At 40.9% G+C, this 17,500-nt stretch overlaps 2 protein-coding genes across 4 annotated transcripts in view; both read right to left on the bottom strand.

Moving 5' to 3' along the window:
* The window catches only part of LOC137993458 (zinc metalloproteinase nas-39-like), a 27,462-nt gene extending 26,080 nt beyond the window's left edge, over positions 1-1,382 (bottom strand). Inside the window, exon 1 of the mRNA XM_068839314.1 lies at positions 1,228-1,382. The gene's annotated coding sequence lies outside the window, so the exon portion shown is untranslated. The remainder of the gene's footprint in view (positions 1-1,227) is intronic.
* Positions 1,383-3,600: 2,218 nt separating this feature from the next.
* The window catches only part of LOC137993457 (MAM and LDL-receptor class A domain-containing protein 1-like), a 14,571-nt gene continuing 671 nt past the window's right edge, over positions 3,601-17,500 (bottom strand). Inside the window, exons 1-11 of one of the 3 annotated variants that reach the window (XM_068839311.1) lie at positions 17,404-17,500; positions 15,650-15,771; positions 15,005-15,040; positions 12,666-12,773; positions 10,906-10,917; positions 9,948-10,091; positions 8,792-8,938; positions 8,035-8,161; positions 5,558-5,690; positions 4,931-5,014; positions 3,601-3,672 (exon numbers count right to left, since the gene is read on the bottom strand). The exon at positions 17,404-17,500 is cut by the window's right edge and continues 143 nt beyond it. In XM_068839311.1, the coding sequence (XP_068695412.1) occupies positions 4,943-5,014; positions 5,558-5,690; positions 8,035-8,161; positions 8,792-8,938; positions 9,948-10,091; positions 10,906-10,917; positions 12,666-12,773; positions 15,005-15,040; positions 15,650-15,758 (888 nt within the window). In that variant the 5' untranslated portion in view covers positions 15,759-15,771; positions 17,404-17,500 and the 3' untranslated portion in view covers positions 3,601-3,672; positions 4,931-4,942. The remainder of the gene's footprint in view (positions 3,673-4,930; positions 5,015-5,557; positions 5,691-8,034; positions 8,162-8,791; positions 8,939-9,947; positions 10,092-10,905; positions 10,918-12,665; positions 12,774-15,004; positions 15,041-15,649; positions 15,772-17,403) is intronic. The other 2 variants (XM_068839310.1, XM_068839312.1) reach the window with 2 other exon arrangements.

Raw genomic sequence — 17,500 nt, 5'->3', positions numbered from 1 at the left:
TAATGGTGAGCGAAGGGCAGGATACCCGCTTATTTCATGCGAGTTTCGAAGCAAGATTACGGATCTCTGTGTATAGACAGATGTCAACTAAACCATAGCTTGTGGTTTCTTCAATGTACATTCCTAGAAGGAGATTGAATAAAGTCTTTGCACACGGCCAAACCAACTTCGGTCGTTTTGTTTCTCTCAAAACTCTGTTTGCTAAGACAGAATTGCTTTAATGTTGATTCAAGTCTATTCACAGTTGAAGTAAATTTTTTCTCGTTAGCAATCATAGTTCTAATTGGAATGCTCCTTGTTTTCGACATTCTTGTTAAGTCAAGGTATATGTTAAAAGTTCATTGAATAACCAAGCCGAGGCGAAGGTGTTTTCGAGAATTCGCGCTCCATGAAGCCTTGGGGGCGAAAAAATACAATACCATTCACCTCTTGCCATAATAGTACCTAGAGCCTAAATTTACTATCATAATAAAGCACTTCTCTTTTTGACACTTAATACGTGATAACTGCGATGCTTGGTCAATTTTGCGGTAAGTTCTGCTCGATTGTTAGACCCGTGAGGTCAGATTAAAGTAGGCAGGAGTTTGAATGCGGTTACATCATAAGAACTACGGACAGCAGGAATTTAATTATGGTTGTATTCAAACCTAATTTCTTGCTTTTCTTCTGTAATCATATAATTAGGCTTCGATAATGCCTATAAATATTGCGCCAAAAATAATTTGTCAAGGTCATCCAGCAAGCGGAGAAATCAAGTGTAAAACGGACTTAAGAGCACGATTAAGTGACGCTTGCGCAAGTATTCCACAAAAACAAACAAGGAAACAAATATCCTGAAATTTGCCGTCTCAAGTGGGTCACGGATTCAACTCAAATGCCGCACTTTGCCGAGATTTTCACAGTAAACCTAAAAAGTTCACTTTAAGAATAGTAAACGAGTCGGATGATCCAGCATCGGATGAATGATTTTGTGTATTGAAATTCGTGTTGCAGCAGAAAAACATGGCCCTTTAAATTTTAATTAGATTCTCTCTCGTCAGAAAGCTACCAGTCCACAATATAACCGCAAAGGCTATGCTTCGACAAGAGCCTATGGCAGCTCGGCAAGAAAGTCGAATGGATAAATAATCGAATAATAGCTACGCGTTTGCTTCTGTAGCCGCACGACAGCGTCATGCAAACAAATGCTAATCCTGCCTGACAAACAAAACAAAGAGTGAAACTAACCTTATTTTGCAACCCTTCGAACGAGAATTGTGTTTCCCACACTGCTGTCAAACTACGATGGTGCTCTCACCAAAAACGCTCGTGTATATAAAAGCCCCCACCAGTGAAGACTGCGTAGGGAATAAAGTGCCCTTTGGGATTTTGGACCTGAATTTCGCCACAAACCGTGAGCCAATTGTAAAGCACCAATTTTGTTACGTAACCTTTCTCTTTTGTCTGGAAAATTCTTGGAGAACGATCTAGGGACTGTTGTGGAAGTTTCTTTCCTTTGTGACCACAACTGAATTCTGGCCGGATGGATGACTTCCCAGACGTGCTTTTAAGAAACAAATGAAACAGCTGCTATTTTCTATATTTTAGACTGAGGAGGATTATGTTGAGGCAAATGATCTGTCTTGATTAGACCATTAGCGAATTGTTTAGTTTAACTCGCTACCACTGTACTTCATTTCAGTTGTTCACCTAGTTTCTTCATTTTATTTATTTATTTCTTTCCTGCGTATTTTTCAAATTGACACCCGGTGCGTACTAATATACAAATTCCTATCTTGCAACATTCATTAATTTAGTTAATGTTTAACCGACTGCTGTAACTTACGCAACCCGCCTCGACTGGCGTTGACGATTTGCGGGCGGAACTGCTTTGTATATTTTGAAGAGTGAGATGCTTTCTTCTTCTCTTAATTCTCAATTGAATATGAATGTGGACGCAGTGAAGCACACTTGTTTTTGCGATTTTGCTTTATTCTAGTGTAACTAAGTTGACGAAACATGGAGTTTGGTTTTCAACTTGATAAAGGTAAATAACACTGTAACACCGTGAGAGCTGACTTTTGGAGCATTAGCCCAAAGTCTTTGCACCGAAGAAGGTGCTAACCCTCTACGTCATACGTCATGACGTTATAAGATCACTGGTGTTAGATGGGACGACACCGTATGTTGTGTTATAGGGCGCCCAATGTAATGCGGACGTCCTGGTAGACAAAGCAAGTTTCCATTTCTATTCAACTAAACAAAACCTAAAAGAAAATTTAATTACTATTGGACCCGGCCTGGTTTCTCACTGACCCTAATTTTCTCGCATTATCCAAGAAGATTCGTCACTTATCTTCACTGAAAATGCTACTTTCGAACAAAAGAGTTAATAAATCACTTAAGTCCCTGAAGAAGTCAGGCCGTGCCTGACGAAATATTGGTCAAACAAATAAACATATGTACATTTCGCCAATAAAAGTAGAATAGAAGACTTAAAGGTAAAAGCTGTTAAAATTATGAGTGTAAACGTTAATTTCGATCAATTTGATCATCATCTCAAATTGATCGAAAACGTTTGGACTCATCATTTTAACAGCTTTTACCTTAAAGTTTTATAAATAAATATATATCCTCACAGCAGTACAACCAGCCTTGCATAATTATTTTGTTTTTAGCCTAAATATTATTTGCCGGTTATATCACCCAAGATCCGGCTCTTTTACTTTGTTCAGCTAGCCCTTGCATAAAAAAACTGTCCACATAAACTTTTGCAACTGGCAGGGGTTTCTGGAACCTATGGGAATTTTTTTAATACACCCAAACAGTTCAGAAGCCACACGGCCAACTTGAGGCAGGTCCTTTCGCGAGACGCAAAGCTATTTACACCCGCAACGAAGGAAGAGGTGGGATAACAGATATCGATAGGGTAGAAAGGCATAAGTTATCTTCTGAAATGTAGTGGGAAATAGCATTCGGAAAATGATTAAGTGTGAAAATAAAGTTCCCTCCGAGTCGTAACATCCTGTTTCATCAGTTTCATGTAAATTGTTAAACTCGCAAAAGGCGAACTGCCGAAACAAACAACGCGACACAACTGATTAAAGGGGCTAGGTCACGCTATTTTAGGCATTTTCAGCACTAATCGAATGGTCATAGAATTAACTAAAATATCAAAATAACTGTTCAAAACTATAGAAGAACTCTAACAAAGCACAGGGAAGCCAAGAAGGGACATGGATGGACAAAACTGGAGAGGACTGAAATGGATTGAATTTGGGTAAATTTGAAAAACGTCGGCCCACCTTTTTTCAAATTTACATATATCAAAATGTCATTTACAAAGCTTGAAAATCATTCTCTGTTGTTATGTGCCCATGATTTTGCAAATGAAAGACTCTTGCTCTGCGAATTCGACGTTTAGAGCTCATAATTAACAAAATTAAACAAAATTACCTAAAATAGCGTGACCTAGCCCCTTTAATGTAACGCTCTCTAGTACCAGTCCCTCACGACACAGGCCACGGATTTGCTTTCAAACAGGGGCAGTTTTGCCAACTCGAAAATGACGTGATACTCGGCTATAAATTAAGTACTCTTTAAGAAACATAGGCAACTTGGTCACGTTAACAAATTTTTATTCACTCAACCATAGTGCAGCATATTCCATTTTTAAAGTCCCCTCTTTGAATCCTGAAAAGACAAATAAAAGGTTAAGTGGAAGGTCGGTTTTAGCGACTGCTAGCTCGAATGCACGCGAAGTGGTGATTAACTTTTTGACATCTATTTGCAATATAAACAACATGAATAATATTGTTTTTAAAAACTAAGTTTTTAACATTAGGAACACGACAGAAAATCATTCTAGGCTGGCAAACACATTCAGTCTCATGTCAGTAGAAAGAACGACTCAGCAAAGAGATCGTTGTCACCAAGTGAGTCGACAAAATAGACGGCATTTAAAATTCATTTTCATCCATACTTCTTAAAAATAGCTTTGTTGTGTTTTCAGTCGATAATGGGCGACAATTAGAGGTGGGCGACGCCGAAATGAGCTTTTTGTTCAAAGTGGCATGCTCCGTGTTCTAGCCTTTGAATTAAAGTGGGGAAGAAGATGATCCACAAAACAAAAATCACTGCTTTATTGATACATTTCGCTAGTTAGAATTAGAACAGAACTGTAAACATGGAAAAACCAGTCGAAGTGTATCATGACAAAGTTACTTTCAGCCCCGCTGTTATTCATCAGACAGGTTACTGAGCAACCTCCCACGCGGTCGTTCTTAGGTAAGTCGTTCTTCACGTCCTCCCGTCCTTCACGTCCTGGCCAATCACGATCAAGTCATTGTCTAACGATGGCCAATTAATTTAGTGCTTATAAAGAAGTTCGTTATACCTGTTACGTTGTTTGCTCCAAACTTTCTAACCTCATTTCCAGGGTCCTCTCAAGGGACCCTGAGAACTAGGTGAAGTCACCTTCCAGAATTCAGTAGGTAAAATTTGATTGGCTAAACTGCGGGAAGAGAATGTTGCTCTCGGGTAAGCAGGCGTTTGTGGGGAGGAGGTGAAATACAACTTCCATGGGAGGATAGTCGAACTGAGCGAACAAACCCATACATTGGGTCGTGTTCAGGGGCCGAGCGTCTAGCCGGCAGCACAGCTCCTTCGGTCCGACCTCGTTGAGCTGCGCCCTTAGTAATTCAGTCTTCGACTGTGAGAAAGGGCGATTAGAAGGCCAGATCAGGTCAAACAGTAACCTGAATAGCCTATCAACCGGCTTGCAACGGTTCCCACCTAAATTGAAAGATTCAACCTGCTCTGAGTTCTACTGAAACCACTTCTCGATCAAATAAATCGAAAACGGTTTCTCTCTCGAAAAAAACACCATCCAACCCAAAATCCCGCCAAAGTTAATTCCACAGCAGATTTTTCAGACAGGTTACTTACTTACCTTTAGATTGAGTCAGCAGGTGTCTGTAAAACTTATATCATCAAGTCCAATCGGACTTCCAGATAGACTGGCCTCAAATAATAGCTAAGAAAGAAGCAATACTATCGTTACGCAGCTTCCCAAGCTGACAAAGGCAAAAACTGGAAGAGTGTGAGAAAACGCAAAAACATCACATTAAAATCCTCAAAAAACTACTTTCTAGGGCAGCAAACCGTTCGATTGTAAAAAAAAAAAAACAGTTTCCTGCTTGATTGAAAGGTCATAATGGTAATTAATACGAGGCTTGGGCAGCAAAGAGTACCCCTCGCAACCATGTCACCAGTAACTACAGAACTGTACTTTTGAATGGGCGAATTTAACCCTTTCTTGAGCAATCACCCTGGCCTGGCTGGTACATCGTGTAAAGTTTGTTCCCAAAACAAAATTAAAGAGATCTGTGCAAATTCAGTGCAAAAGATGGTACCATAACCGAAATTTTGAAATGAATTTAGAACACATGATCACGTGACCAAATACGGAAAGGTCGATCGTTTTAGCCGCATGAGAGACCACGAGTGTTATCCTATTGCTCCGCCATCCGCTGTAATGGGACTGGTCAGCTAGGAAACAACTGTTTTATAACCTCACCTGCTTTTGTACACTGACTGTCACTGATACTTTCTCGCACTTCCACTGGGACCCTTGGTCACCACTCAGAGTTTTTATCGCTCTCCTAGGTGAACCTTTCTTGTTCTCTATTTCGTAGAGAGTCAATGTGCCCCTATGACACGAAGCAAGAAAAACGACTTGGCTAACCATAAACTCGCCCGATGTGAAGGAATCTGGAATCCAACAAATGCGAGGCTTTGGAATCCGGAGTGCATTATATGGAATCCAGAATCCTCAAATTTCGATGGAATTCGGGATCCATTTCGGCAGAAACCGTGAGTTTGGAATGCGGAATCCCCGACTCGGAATCCGGGATCCACTATCCGGGATCCGGAATCCGCGGGCTGCGATCTGGAATCGGAATGCCCCCTTGATTCCTTTACACAGGGCGAATATACCAGGTGAATAAAAAGGTCAGGTATTTGGACAAGTTCTGAACAGCAATGCAAGGTGAAATACAGTAGCACTTGAGACTGGGATACTAACACCTTAGGTCACCACTGTCCAGGAACTCCGTTCCCTACTGATTGCAAACAGTGTGGTGGCTCATTATCTTATGAACCAGACAATATGAGGTAAAAGAGCGAATCTTCCATATTTGGCCTGATTCCGATGGAAATTATTTGAAATGAATTATTAATTCCGTGTCATACTGCGCGGATATTTCAAAGACGGCATCTTATTGCTCAGTTGGTGTGAATGCGGACCGCGCGGGCATGGTAACAACAGATTTAAAACGTGCGTGATAAATTTCAACTATCACGTGACACCGGGGCTCACCATCTTACCTCATACTCTCACGCTTATGAAATAATTGTGTTGATGCTGAACTCTGGAATGCTTTCTTATCATCTACCCGAATGTCGCTTACACAGATTGTCAGTGCCTCTGCTCACAGAGGCTTTCCCATTTTTGTCTCGCTTCTCTCGTCCTTAATCTGCGAGTGAACTAGTTTTTTTTTATTTCTGTGGTCGACCAAAACCCTCTGCCGAGAACGGGCACCTCCAAATTCTTGAACTTGTCTTATAGGGAAGATATCGTTGACGTTAACTATTGTCATTAATGTGCCAACCAGAGCGTCATTGGCTGTCGAAACAAAGGGTCTTTTGTTCCTGTGGATGGCACATTTGAATAACAAAAGCAATGTTTGTAAACAGATACCTTCCTTGTACATTGGACACGAGAGGAAAACTCCCGGCCTGACCCCTTGGCATATGTGATTTTCAGTTGAATTATTTCTGGATAAAATACAATTACAATTGAAACGGAAGCATAAGACGTCCGCATGGACAGTGAGCGCACGTTGTTAAAATAGGTGGCTTGAGCGACCACGACGGGAACGTCATCTCAAAATATATGTTCTCGTTTTTGCCATCACTTCCCGACTATAGCAAGATTTTTTTATGCGACAAAAGTGTGGCAGTTCCTCAAAAATGAGGCGCTTCAAAGTCTGAAGGCGCTTCATCTAGGTGGAGAAAATGAAACTTTATTCTCAAAATGCTTACGTTCTCCATAAAACCTCAAATTTGGTCATTTCACGTCGTTGTTTTGCCGACGGTGGCAAAGAAATGGAATTGTTTTTGTTCACTCAATATGCAAATTTGTGACTTTCTTGATACCGTCGCTGTCTTCGTTGCTAAAGCTCCCTATTGTATTCTTACTGCAGCACCATTGCATAATTAGGAGCTCAACCACGTGACGTTTTTGAACTACCGACGGAAACCGGAAGTGAACATTTCGCGTGCCAGGAAAAGTCTCTCACAGATTTTTAAACCAATCGCTTCTGATAGTGAAATGATACTTAGAAATATAAACGTGGTAGTGTCAAGGTAAGTTAAAAAGAAAATCGGCTTCCTTCCGGTTGCCTTCTGACTCTCAAAAACGCCACGTGCTTAAGCTCCTGTTCGTGTGACGTCATAAAAACAGTTTCCGTCGTCTTTCACTTAAACAAACGTAAGAAACAATTCCTCTCTGTCTGGTTATTTTTCCTGTTAAACGATCCTTGGCTTGTACTTGACGTCATGGCTGTGTACTGAACAACAGGGAAAAAGTCTTTTGGCTTTATTATTATGCAAAACGCTAGCGACATTTTGCTAGTTTTGTTTTGTACACTAACATGGCCGTCCAGGAGCCCATGAGTAGGAGCTTGCCTCCCCCATACAATCCCTATGAGTCAACCTTTGCCCGTATCTTTCTATTTTTAGAACCAACCCTTCAGCAGGAGACTCACATTTACATCAATTTACATCAATTCGGACGATTTGCGTACATTGTTTTTGCTATTTTTGTCTTCGTTAGACAGTGACTTTATTCTGATTGGCCATTTTAAACAGTGCGTGCAGTGCCGAACAACTCGTGGCGTTCTAAAAATAGAAAGATACGGGCAAAGGTTGACTCATGGGCTCCTGGGCCGTCTTATCAAGTGAGTGCAAAGCAAAAATAATGAATAATCTTACCCTTTCATGAAATAGTTGAACCTGATGCACATTCTGCCATAGTCACTTTCGTGATCTGCCAATACCAACTCAAAAGGTATCAAAAGCTTTGCTCGTCCCGATGATTTTTCGGTTACAAGAAAACCTCCTGGTGGTTGAAAAAAAGAAACAGGATGTAAGTCATTGGTCAATTTTCAATCTCGGATATTGGCTTTCTAGCGATCTGATTGACTCGCTAGATTGGACTTATGAGCTCAAATACCGTATGACAGTCTGAAGTGTTGCCAAGCTGAAAAATTTGTAGTGAGACGCGAAATTTCCAAGTATCCAACTATGCTGATTTTGTTAAAGTCTTCCATTTGCGCTCGTTACATAATGCCGTGTACGGCGGGACGTAGTGACCGAGAGACGTTTCGTGCATGTATGTCATGTAGTAGACAAAGAGAAGCATGGGCAGAAAAGGGAATAAAGGAAGTATTCCTTTAAGATGATAAGACAGAAATGATTTTAAGAGTCAAGTTAAATTTGAATCATTATTATTCTTGTAGGGATTCTTTTTCCATTCGTTTCACATTTAGGAGAAACAATGGTACGAAAAATACAATGTAGCCAAAAAAATCGGTGCTTTAAAGAAACACATGGTTGACACCATGAAGGGCATAGTCACAGGGAGACCAGGATAAGAGAAATTCAAAAAGATAGCAGTAAAGGCATTTCCAATGTCCTAACGTTTTACAGGGCTCCTCATCCCTAAACAGACAAGATGGCCACTCCTTACCAGTTCCCCCTGCACCGCTGTCTGGTTCAGCTCCATTCCCACCTCTTCGCACCTTGAAGTCCGTTTCATCGTCAAAGGGCACATTGTGCCAATCGCAGGTGTCTTGATTAAATTCACAGGATCTTACCTTATCGCTTGTACCATTTACTGTAGAACAAATAACAGCAATAATAACGATCGGATGGTCAGTTGCTGGTTAATGCATTTCGACGTTTCGATTTACCCAACCGAATTATCAAGAGTGAAAAATTCGTGGTGTCAAACCATCACGAAACGAGCAATCACACTCAATTCTAGTCTCCCACTCAGCCGTTTTTTTTGCGTGGGAGACTAAAGGCGCTTTCCTTTTGTCAGAACTGGCTTCGCCCTTGCTTGGCTTCGCCTCATGGGCTATTGACAAACAGACAAACAGTAGTATTGGTTGTTAGCTCAACCAACACCTTCTTACCAGCTATTTATAAAGGAGTTACGTGTTCCACTCTGCTAATTCGAAATTGAACTCTTTGAAAGTATTGGTTTCAGCAACACGTCGTAACAATAGCTTAACTACATACAGATGACTAACATTCAAACCATACAGAGCTAAGCTTTCATAGGAAATCTCCTTAATTTAGTACTGAAACCAATTAGGTAGGGATTTGAGAAACCGCAGTAAAAGTGGACGAGTCAGTCAGTTGCAGTGGTATGACACTTGGCTTCTTAATGAGCATGCTTTAGTTATGCTTAAAGGTAATGCGGCAATGAATCAATGTTCTCTAGGGGTGAGCGTTTATTGCCCAAAGCCGGGAAGGGTGGCGTTTGTTGCAGAGCCGAGTGTTTTAGTGGAATATACATGAACCGATGTAACGAAATTTGACATGAAGGTTTCAAGTCCGGGTCTTTTATGGTATCGCATGTGAAGAGGCCTCTCTAACGTTTTACATATTTAAAGAGGAAAATACATCGGCTGTACACAACCTTGTTCAACAGAGAAACCGCTGACTTGCTAGAGATATCAAAATACCCGTAAATCCGCTGCTGTTCAGAGTAAAAGTGCATGAGCCAGTAAAACTCTGGGTTTGCACTTTTTTTATTTCAGGATACAATAATACCAAAACCAGATGTTGGGCAATGACGTCTTTGTTACTAGAAAGGAAGAAATATTTTCTATAGGTACCACTGCAAATTCCATCGCCGCTGGCTCCACAAATACCACAGGTCTTTGCACAATTTGCTTTCATGTAGTTGTAGTATTTATGTGATGAGTCACAGTATCCACTCGTCTTCCATCTGGGACAATATCTCTTCTTGTCTTTGCACACTAAACAATAATTGTAAGTGATTCAAAGTTAGAAGTAGCAGATCGGAAGTTAGCTGTATTGCTTTTGGAATGGCACCACAATGCTATTTTATAAATTTCTCTTTGATCTTATACTTCGCTTTAAAAGTTTGCTGTGTTGTAATTTCACGTTTGTATGCAAGCTACATGCATACTTTCCCATGGAAAGACGATCAAAAGGACAGGCATTGTGGAAAGCAGGTTATTTAGGTCCGTAAATATGACGATAGAAACCTTTTTCAATTTTAAGTGAAGCTATGATCTTCGCAGTTATGAACGCAATTTTCGCAAATGCGTAAAGAAGCTTGAAAAATTCAGGACTTCAACGGGGTTTGAACCCGTGACCTCGCGATACCGGTGCGACACTCTAACCAACTGAGTTATGAAGCCACTGTCGTTGGGAGCTGGTCATTTCTGGGTACTAATGTTCCCGTGAGGAATGAATCAACGATGAAATTATATAAGAAATGGATCATATCTGAACTGCGGATATATTCATACATCATTATCCGCAGTTCATATATGATCCATTTCATATATTATTTCATCGTAGAAACCTTTTTACCGATGCCGCGGCCTTGCAAATACATACCAAGAGTAAATACAAACCATGGCGCAACCAAACTCGCCTGATATGCCGAAAGGTTGCAATAAAAAGGTACTGTTCGCTTCTTACCTCATAATCCCCCTAGTCTGCCGGCATGTCCTGCTGTCCCAAATGAGATTTACATTACATTTAATTTACAGGTTTTGCTTTTCGGAAGATTACACGTAAGACGAAATTTTAATTGCTTACCCGTTGGTCCACCTTAAAAAAGAAAATGATAAATGTTAATGTTTTACAGGGTTGACATCTGTTAAGATTCCTTTTGTTAATAAAACTGTGTCATCCTCCAGAAGATAAGAATTCTACCCAGATGATATTTTTTGCCACCCCAATGCTCATGCCAAGTTGGTTAAATTATTCAAACTTATTGAAATCTTGTGGGGTGGGGGTCGGTACGTGGGGAGAACAGGATGTGCCTCACTATACCGTTGTAAATTCCCAGGTTAAATTTCTATCCCCCAACCGCACGCACACACAGGTGTCAGTTCACAAAAGACATGCTCTCCCGGGACTGACACTTTCCCCTGCTTCAAAAGGACTTCTCTCTTTTCCTTTTCTCTCGGAATTCCCTCCTGTGCTCAACCCTCCGTACCCATTCATTAGGGAGCTTACGAAACGACGACGCCGACGGCAACGACGACGCTACAAAACAATAGGTTTAGTGAGCAAAAACAATGGCTCTGCACGCTCTGCACGTGCGTTTTACATTTTGGTACATTTCTTTGCCGTCATCTCGTAAATGATGACGTGAAATGACCAAATTCAAGGTTCTGTGGAGGTCGTTAGCACATGAAGATGATCTCTCTCTACGCTTCCAACCCACTCATATCAGTTTAATTCCTCGGCAGTTACTACACATTTTTAAGGCGAAACGACATGAAATAGTTTTGTAGTGATATGAATAACGCGAACTCGTATTTTTAAATGAAGTCCTCGTAGCCGTCGTCGTCCTCGTTTCGTAAGCTCCCTATTAATAGATACGGCGACGGCTAAAGCGACGAAAACGTCACTTCAAACTATCAGTTTGAGCTGTCCTAGGTGCTTCACTATGTTTCCATCTTGTTTATTTTGTACAATATGGGCGAAGCAGGCTATAACCAGAGAAAGAAAGATTCACTTCTGTTTATCCACGTTTTCGTCAAAACCTGAAAATTGGTCATTTTTACGTTGTTGTTTTGACGAATACGGGAGAGAAATGTACAAAAATGCGTGCCACACGTGCAGCAAGATCTTTTTTTCCTCTTTTAACCAATAATAGCCCGGTTTACACTACAGACAATTTTTGGCAAGGGTGCCAAAAAAGAGCTCAGCAAACTTTGTTTACACTAAACCATGTTTACCGTACCAAAAATACTGTACCAAAATTTTTGGGCCCACGTAACTTCTGTTGGAGACATGCGCAGTTGATTTTGATGGGGAATGAGCCGCCATCTTGAAATGTACGCAAAAAAACCGCTAGCCTATATGAATTAAGGCTCAAACCTTGGCGCGTTAAAGTGTTTACACTACTTGTTCTATGCGAACCGTGCCGCTTTTCTCAGCACCCGTACCATTTTTACCCGTGCTCGGACTACCTCGCCGAAGGTCCCAGCACGGGTAAAAATTTTGGTTCGGCACGGATGAAATTTGGTACGGACAGATTGTTTACACTGCAAATTTTATCCGAGCCGAACCTTTTTTTTTGGAACCTGTGCCAATTTCACCTGAGCCGTGCCAAAAATTTTCTGTAGTGTAAACCGGCTAATATTACTGCTTTTTAGTGTTGTCGTCGCCGTAGCCGTCTTTGTTTCTTATTTACTCCCTAATTAAAAAGAGAGCCAGAATCTCACACAAGTAAGTCGATGCGTATCAGATAACATATTGCGAAGTGCAGTTGCACAATAATATTATTATAGGTTCAAGTCCAGTTCAAGCCTGTTTTTTCTGGCTTTAAATCACTGAGTACTTACTGCAGTAGCCGCATTTGCTTGCGCAATTTTTCTTCATGAAAAGCTCATATTCTTTACAATAACTTGAGGGCCACGCTTCGCAGTGAACACTTATGTCTTGGCAGCCACCTTTGTAAAAAGTCAATTTATAACAAGTAAGGAAGTTGAGCAGACGAACCACGAATCTGGTTTTGTTTGAAAAAAAAAATCAGACGGTATATGGTATTTGCTTACGACTCTCACATGCGATTATCTTACGCCACGTCTTCACCCAAAATCCGGTCATGTATAAAATCAGAACTAAGGCCCCTTTATGACAGACATAAAAGCCTTTTAGATCGGAGAACTAGGACGACTACGAATACGAATTGTGCGTATGGTATGGGATTTTATTGCAGTGGTACAGTAGCAGACAACCAGTTTTCGACTTATGCAAGCGCAGTAAGGAGGTCAGTGGATTCTTTTCTTGTAGGCATCTGCGCTACAGGCCACGTCGCTAAGACGTCAAGACAGGAGCCGATTTACCAGGCGGAACTCAAGGAATGTACGAAAATGGAAAAAAAAACTCTCGCGTTTTAATTTGCGCTGTTACAGAACTAAGAACACCTTCAGTTGCAGACCCTTGCACGCATTGATCGTCAAAACAAATTGAAGGTTCTGTTGTTCTTGCATTTGTCGTTTTCATTTAGGAAAAAACTAAATATACCAGTTCAGTGCGTCGATATCCGCTTTATTTTTAAAAATGTGATTTCTGCATTTCGCAGTTTTACTGTCTTTCGTTGAGAAATGGTTAATTGACTTTTAGCTGGTACGAATGAGCCAAAAAAACTGATGCTTTCGACATCAAAGTCGGGGTACGCCAAGGTGCACAAGAGTCCCCCTGCATCTTCAACATCTTTATGGACACGGTCCTCCGCGTAGCACTCCACGAGATTGAAAAGATCACCGATGACTGTGGAATTGAAATCGAGTATCGAATAAACATGCGCAGCACCGACCGCAACCAGCGCGCCATAGCTCCTCCATCTGGTAAGCGAAAAGTTAAGCTAATTTTATACGCTGATGATATAGTCTTATTTTGTCGCTCAGCGTCGTCCCTTCAGCTCAGCGTCGACGCGATGAACTCCGTTTTCACCCGCTTCGGCCTGAAAATCGCTGAAGATAAGACCCAGACGATGATTTTCAACGCTGACGAAGAAGAACTCGCTCAAGAGTCAATCATCACGCTAAATGGCTTCGCAGTCGAGAACGTGCGCAAATTCCGCTACCTAGGCTACTGGCTGAACAACACCGCGAAAAATCCACCCCTCGCTGAGCAAATTTCCTCTGCATGGTCAAAATGGACTGAGATAAAACACATCCTCTGCGATCGTGAAATCAACCTCTGGATACGAGTAAAAATTTTAGAATCAACCGTCCGCGCACGCCTCCTCTACGCTGCGCAAACTGACCTCCTCAGCTCTGCTGAGCACGCTAAGTTAGAATCAATTTGGCACCAATATCTTCGAAAAATGGTCAAAGGCGGTTTCCAGCGCAAAAAAGCACCACCCCGAGAAACTAAAAAACAGAAAGCTGAGCGGTTGAAACGCGAAGCTGAAAATCCTGAGCTGAAAGAGCAATGGGACTGGGGATACAAAATCACGAATGAGAAGCTGAGAAAAATCTGCGGAGCTACTCCCATCGGTGACTTCGCCGATAAATTTCATCTCAAATACGTTGCTCACGTGACCCGCATGCCGAACAACGCTTTGCAGAAACAACTGGTCTACTGTGAACCAGCCCGTACAATCCGACGAGGAGGCAAAAATGTGAATTTCTGGGCTAAATTATCAGAGACTACTGGCATCGAAGCCGAACAACTACAAAAGACTATGTACGACAGGAACGATTTCAACAAGTGGATCGCAGATCGCTACGAGACGCATTCACGGCCAGCCAAATTCGTAAAGACGAGTAAGTGCTGAACAAATCGATCGATCGATAAGTCGTCGCTGTTGTATATTTAGCTGTGAGATGTTTGACCGTACGGAAAGCGGCCAATCACAAATGATACGTTTCAAAACCGTAGTAATGAATACCTCTAAAGCCAATAGACATTATAATTATTGATTCATTCGTACCTTGTATATCCATAAAATACATAAGTTGAAATCAGCAACGAGGAACTCATTATGGTTAAGCGATTGCTCTAATGCCAATAAACGTGCTTATTATTTTAGAAAGTGTATGTAGGAAAGAGGAATCTAAGGGATGTAAGATTTTAATTCATAGGATCCTCATGAATTCAAACTATAATAACACGTATTAATGCTAAATTTCATGAAGCAAGAAAATATAATACTGTTATTCAGTAATCTTACTTTGCCTCTTTTCTCGAATGTTAATCTCATCTCTTCCTGAAACGATTAAAAAAAAAAACGATTGTCATATTTAGGGTGCACTAAGGGACTGTGAATAAGTTGTATTTACTCGGGAGTTAACGGGCGAGAGTTTTAGCTCCACTCTAATTTTGACAAGGCTTCGTATGGGAAGTTGTGATGTCGGTAACGAACTGGTTTTTTTTAAAATTGAAAGGATACCCCACGCGAAAAGGCGATTCATGGATCTTCGGGTCGTTTGTGGGAATTTCCCGTTTTAGTGCAAATGCCTTTGACAGAGGTTTTAAAGTTTCATCAGATTCAATCCTTTCTCGTCACATCTGAATATTATAGCTATAGCTCAACAAATATGGTACAAAGCTCAACAAGTATGGTGCAAGGATCGTTGAAAGTCATCTTGAGCTCTTCTAAAGTGTGATGATTGACGCAGTAAAAAACAACGCGAAGGAAACAATAGGTTTAACCACCCACTTGAACGGTCTGCGGGTTTTGAAGGTTTTCAAGTCATTAGAACTTCAATGTATTATACGTTGAAAAACGACGATGTACTTGTCAATCTGCCCTATCACTTTGTTCCTGCTACTCGGGGCGCTTCTTTTCATTTGAAAAGGAACTTTTACGGCTTACTTGCAAAATCACCCAAGAGAATTTCTTCAGGTTTCTCATCAGCATACGACGAAGAGGTTTGGACAAAACTAGTCAAAGCGCACACGAGAGGGAGCCAGCGAAATCCCATTCTGTTGGCCAAACTGAAAGACAAACGGTGTGCACAAGTGATTCACCAACCTTTTCGTCAGAAGTACAGGCGTGTTTGCAACACCTGAGCTAACTCACTAACAAAACACTTATATTTGTGAATAGAAGGGAACGAAATTTAATGGGTGCTTTTGTGTACTATGGTAAAAGGGGTTTTTTCAGCATGATTTTTGTTTGTCAAGGCTTAAATGGAATTGTAAAAACTTGGCTATTTGTCAATGATAGTTATACACCTGAACTGAAATGACAATATATTGCGGGAAGGAAGAAATTAGAATCGAACAAGTCTGACTTAAGTCCCAGGGTCGTAACGAGGATGGAATATGGGATCAGAGATCACAGCCCTGAGATTTGGAATCACAACGCGTGGGATCGGGATCAGCAGTATTTTTCATGGAATCAGGGATCAGGCATCAAATTTTTGCGGGTTCAGGGATCAGAGTTCTCATCATTTGTGGGATCAGGGATCAAAATTTTGGGTAAAAATATCGGGTCAGTTACGTAAAAAATGTGCCTGAGTGAATTTGTTTGTTTTTTTTCATTACATTTATTTTGAGACATTCACACAACATTTATTGTTGGTTGCCTAGAAAGCTTATTCTCAAAACTTTGGAGTCACATTTGACCAAACTCCTCTCTTGAAAGAGGCAAATAAAAACAATAGGAAAATATTTAATAACATACTAATAACATATACCCATGCTGAGAGTCAGTTAAGCCAACGTCTATTTTGCTACATGAATTCGCGATGAATAGGTTTATCAGTCAATAATATAATGCCTCCAAAATAAGTCACCGATCCGAGTTCCCTCTTGTTGCAGTCGTAACGTTCACGCAAAGCTATTGTTGACAATTTTTTTATAGGAATGACACCGTAACTCAACTGCACGATCATTCTTCAGGCTTTCTTAACTTGAACTCATCTAACTGCAATGATCTTTCTATCTTTCTACTAATCGGTATGAATGAAGTCCCTTACAAAACGAATTTATTTCAAACTCGCTATTGTTTTATGCCACGACGTCGAACTTTGTGGACTTTTCCCTCTGAAAAAATTGACGACCGAGCAAATGGCCACACTTTTTCGCTTGAATCTCCTTCAAAGGAAGACCTGTAACGTTTGTTACGAACCCTAGGTCACATTTGCGACACAACAGTAACAATAATAATCACTTTGTTTAAGTGCAAATCAAATTAAAACAGAAGTAATTAAAAGTTAGCTCTTTGTGAGGGGATAACTAAAGTACGGGAGAAAAACCTCTCGAAGAAGAGTGGATCCAGAACGCCAAGCCAACGGCACATTTATGGCGAGTGCTATCATTAATTACTGCACCGAAGATCAGTTTTATTCTATATGCCCTTATATTGTTAGACGCGATGTTCCAACAATGTCCTTTTAACAATAGAGGCATACAACACCGATAAAAAGTTTTTTTTCTTTCAGTAGAAGATTTCCTGCTGGGATGGCACAGTGGTGAGAGCACTCGCCTGCCATCAATTCAATGAGGCCCGGGTTCGATTCCCAGATTCGACGTCATATGTGGGTTGAGTTTGTTGGTTCTCTACTCTGCACCGAGAGGTTTTTCTCCTGGTACTGCGGTTTTCCCCTCTCCTCAAAAACCAACCTTTGACTTGATTTGAGTTAATTGTTGATTTCAGTTTACAGTGTCCCCAATTTGTGCTCCAGCGCTAGAACGACTAGACACTTAAATAAAATTCCTT

This window comes from Montipora foliosa, chromosome 2 (assembly GCF_036669935.1).
Source record: "Montipora foliosa isolate CH-2021 chromosome 2, ASM3666993v2, whole genome shotgun sequence".
Classification (NCBI taxonomy): Eukaryota; Metazoa; Cnidaria; class Anthozoa; order Scleractinia; family Acroporidae; genus Montipora; species Montipora foliosa.
This window is presented reverse-complemented; position numbering and strand designations above follow the sequence as displayed.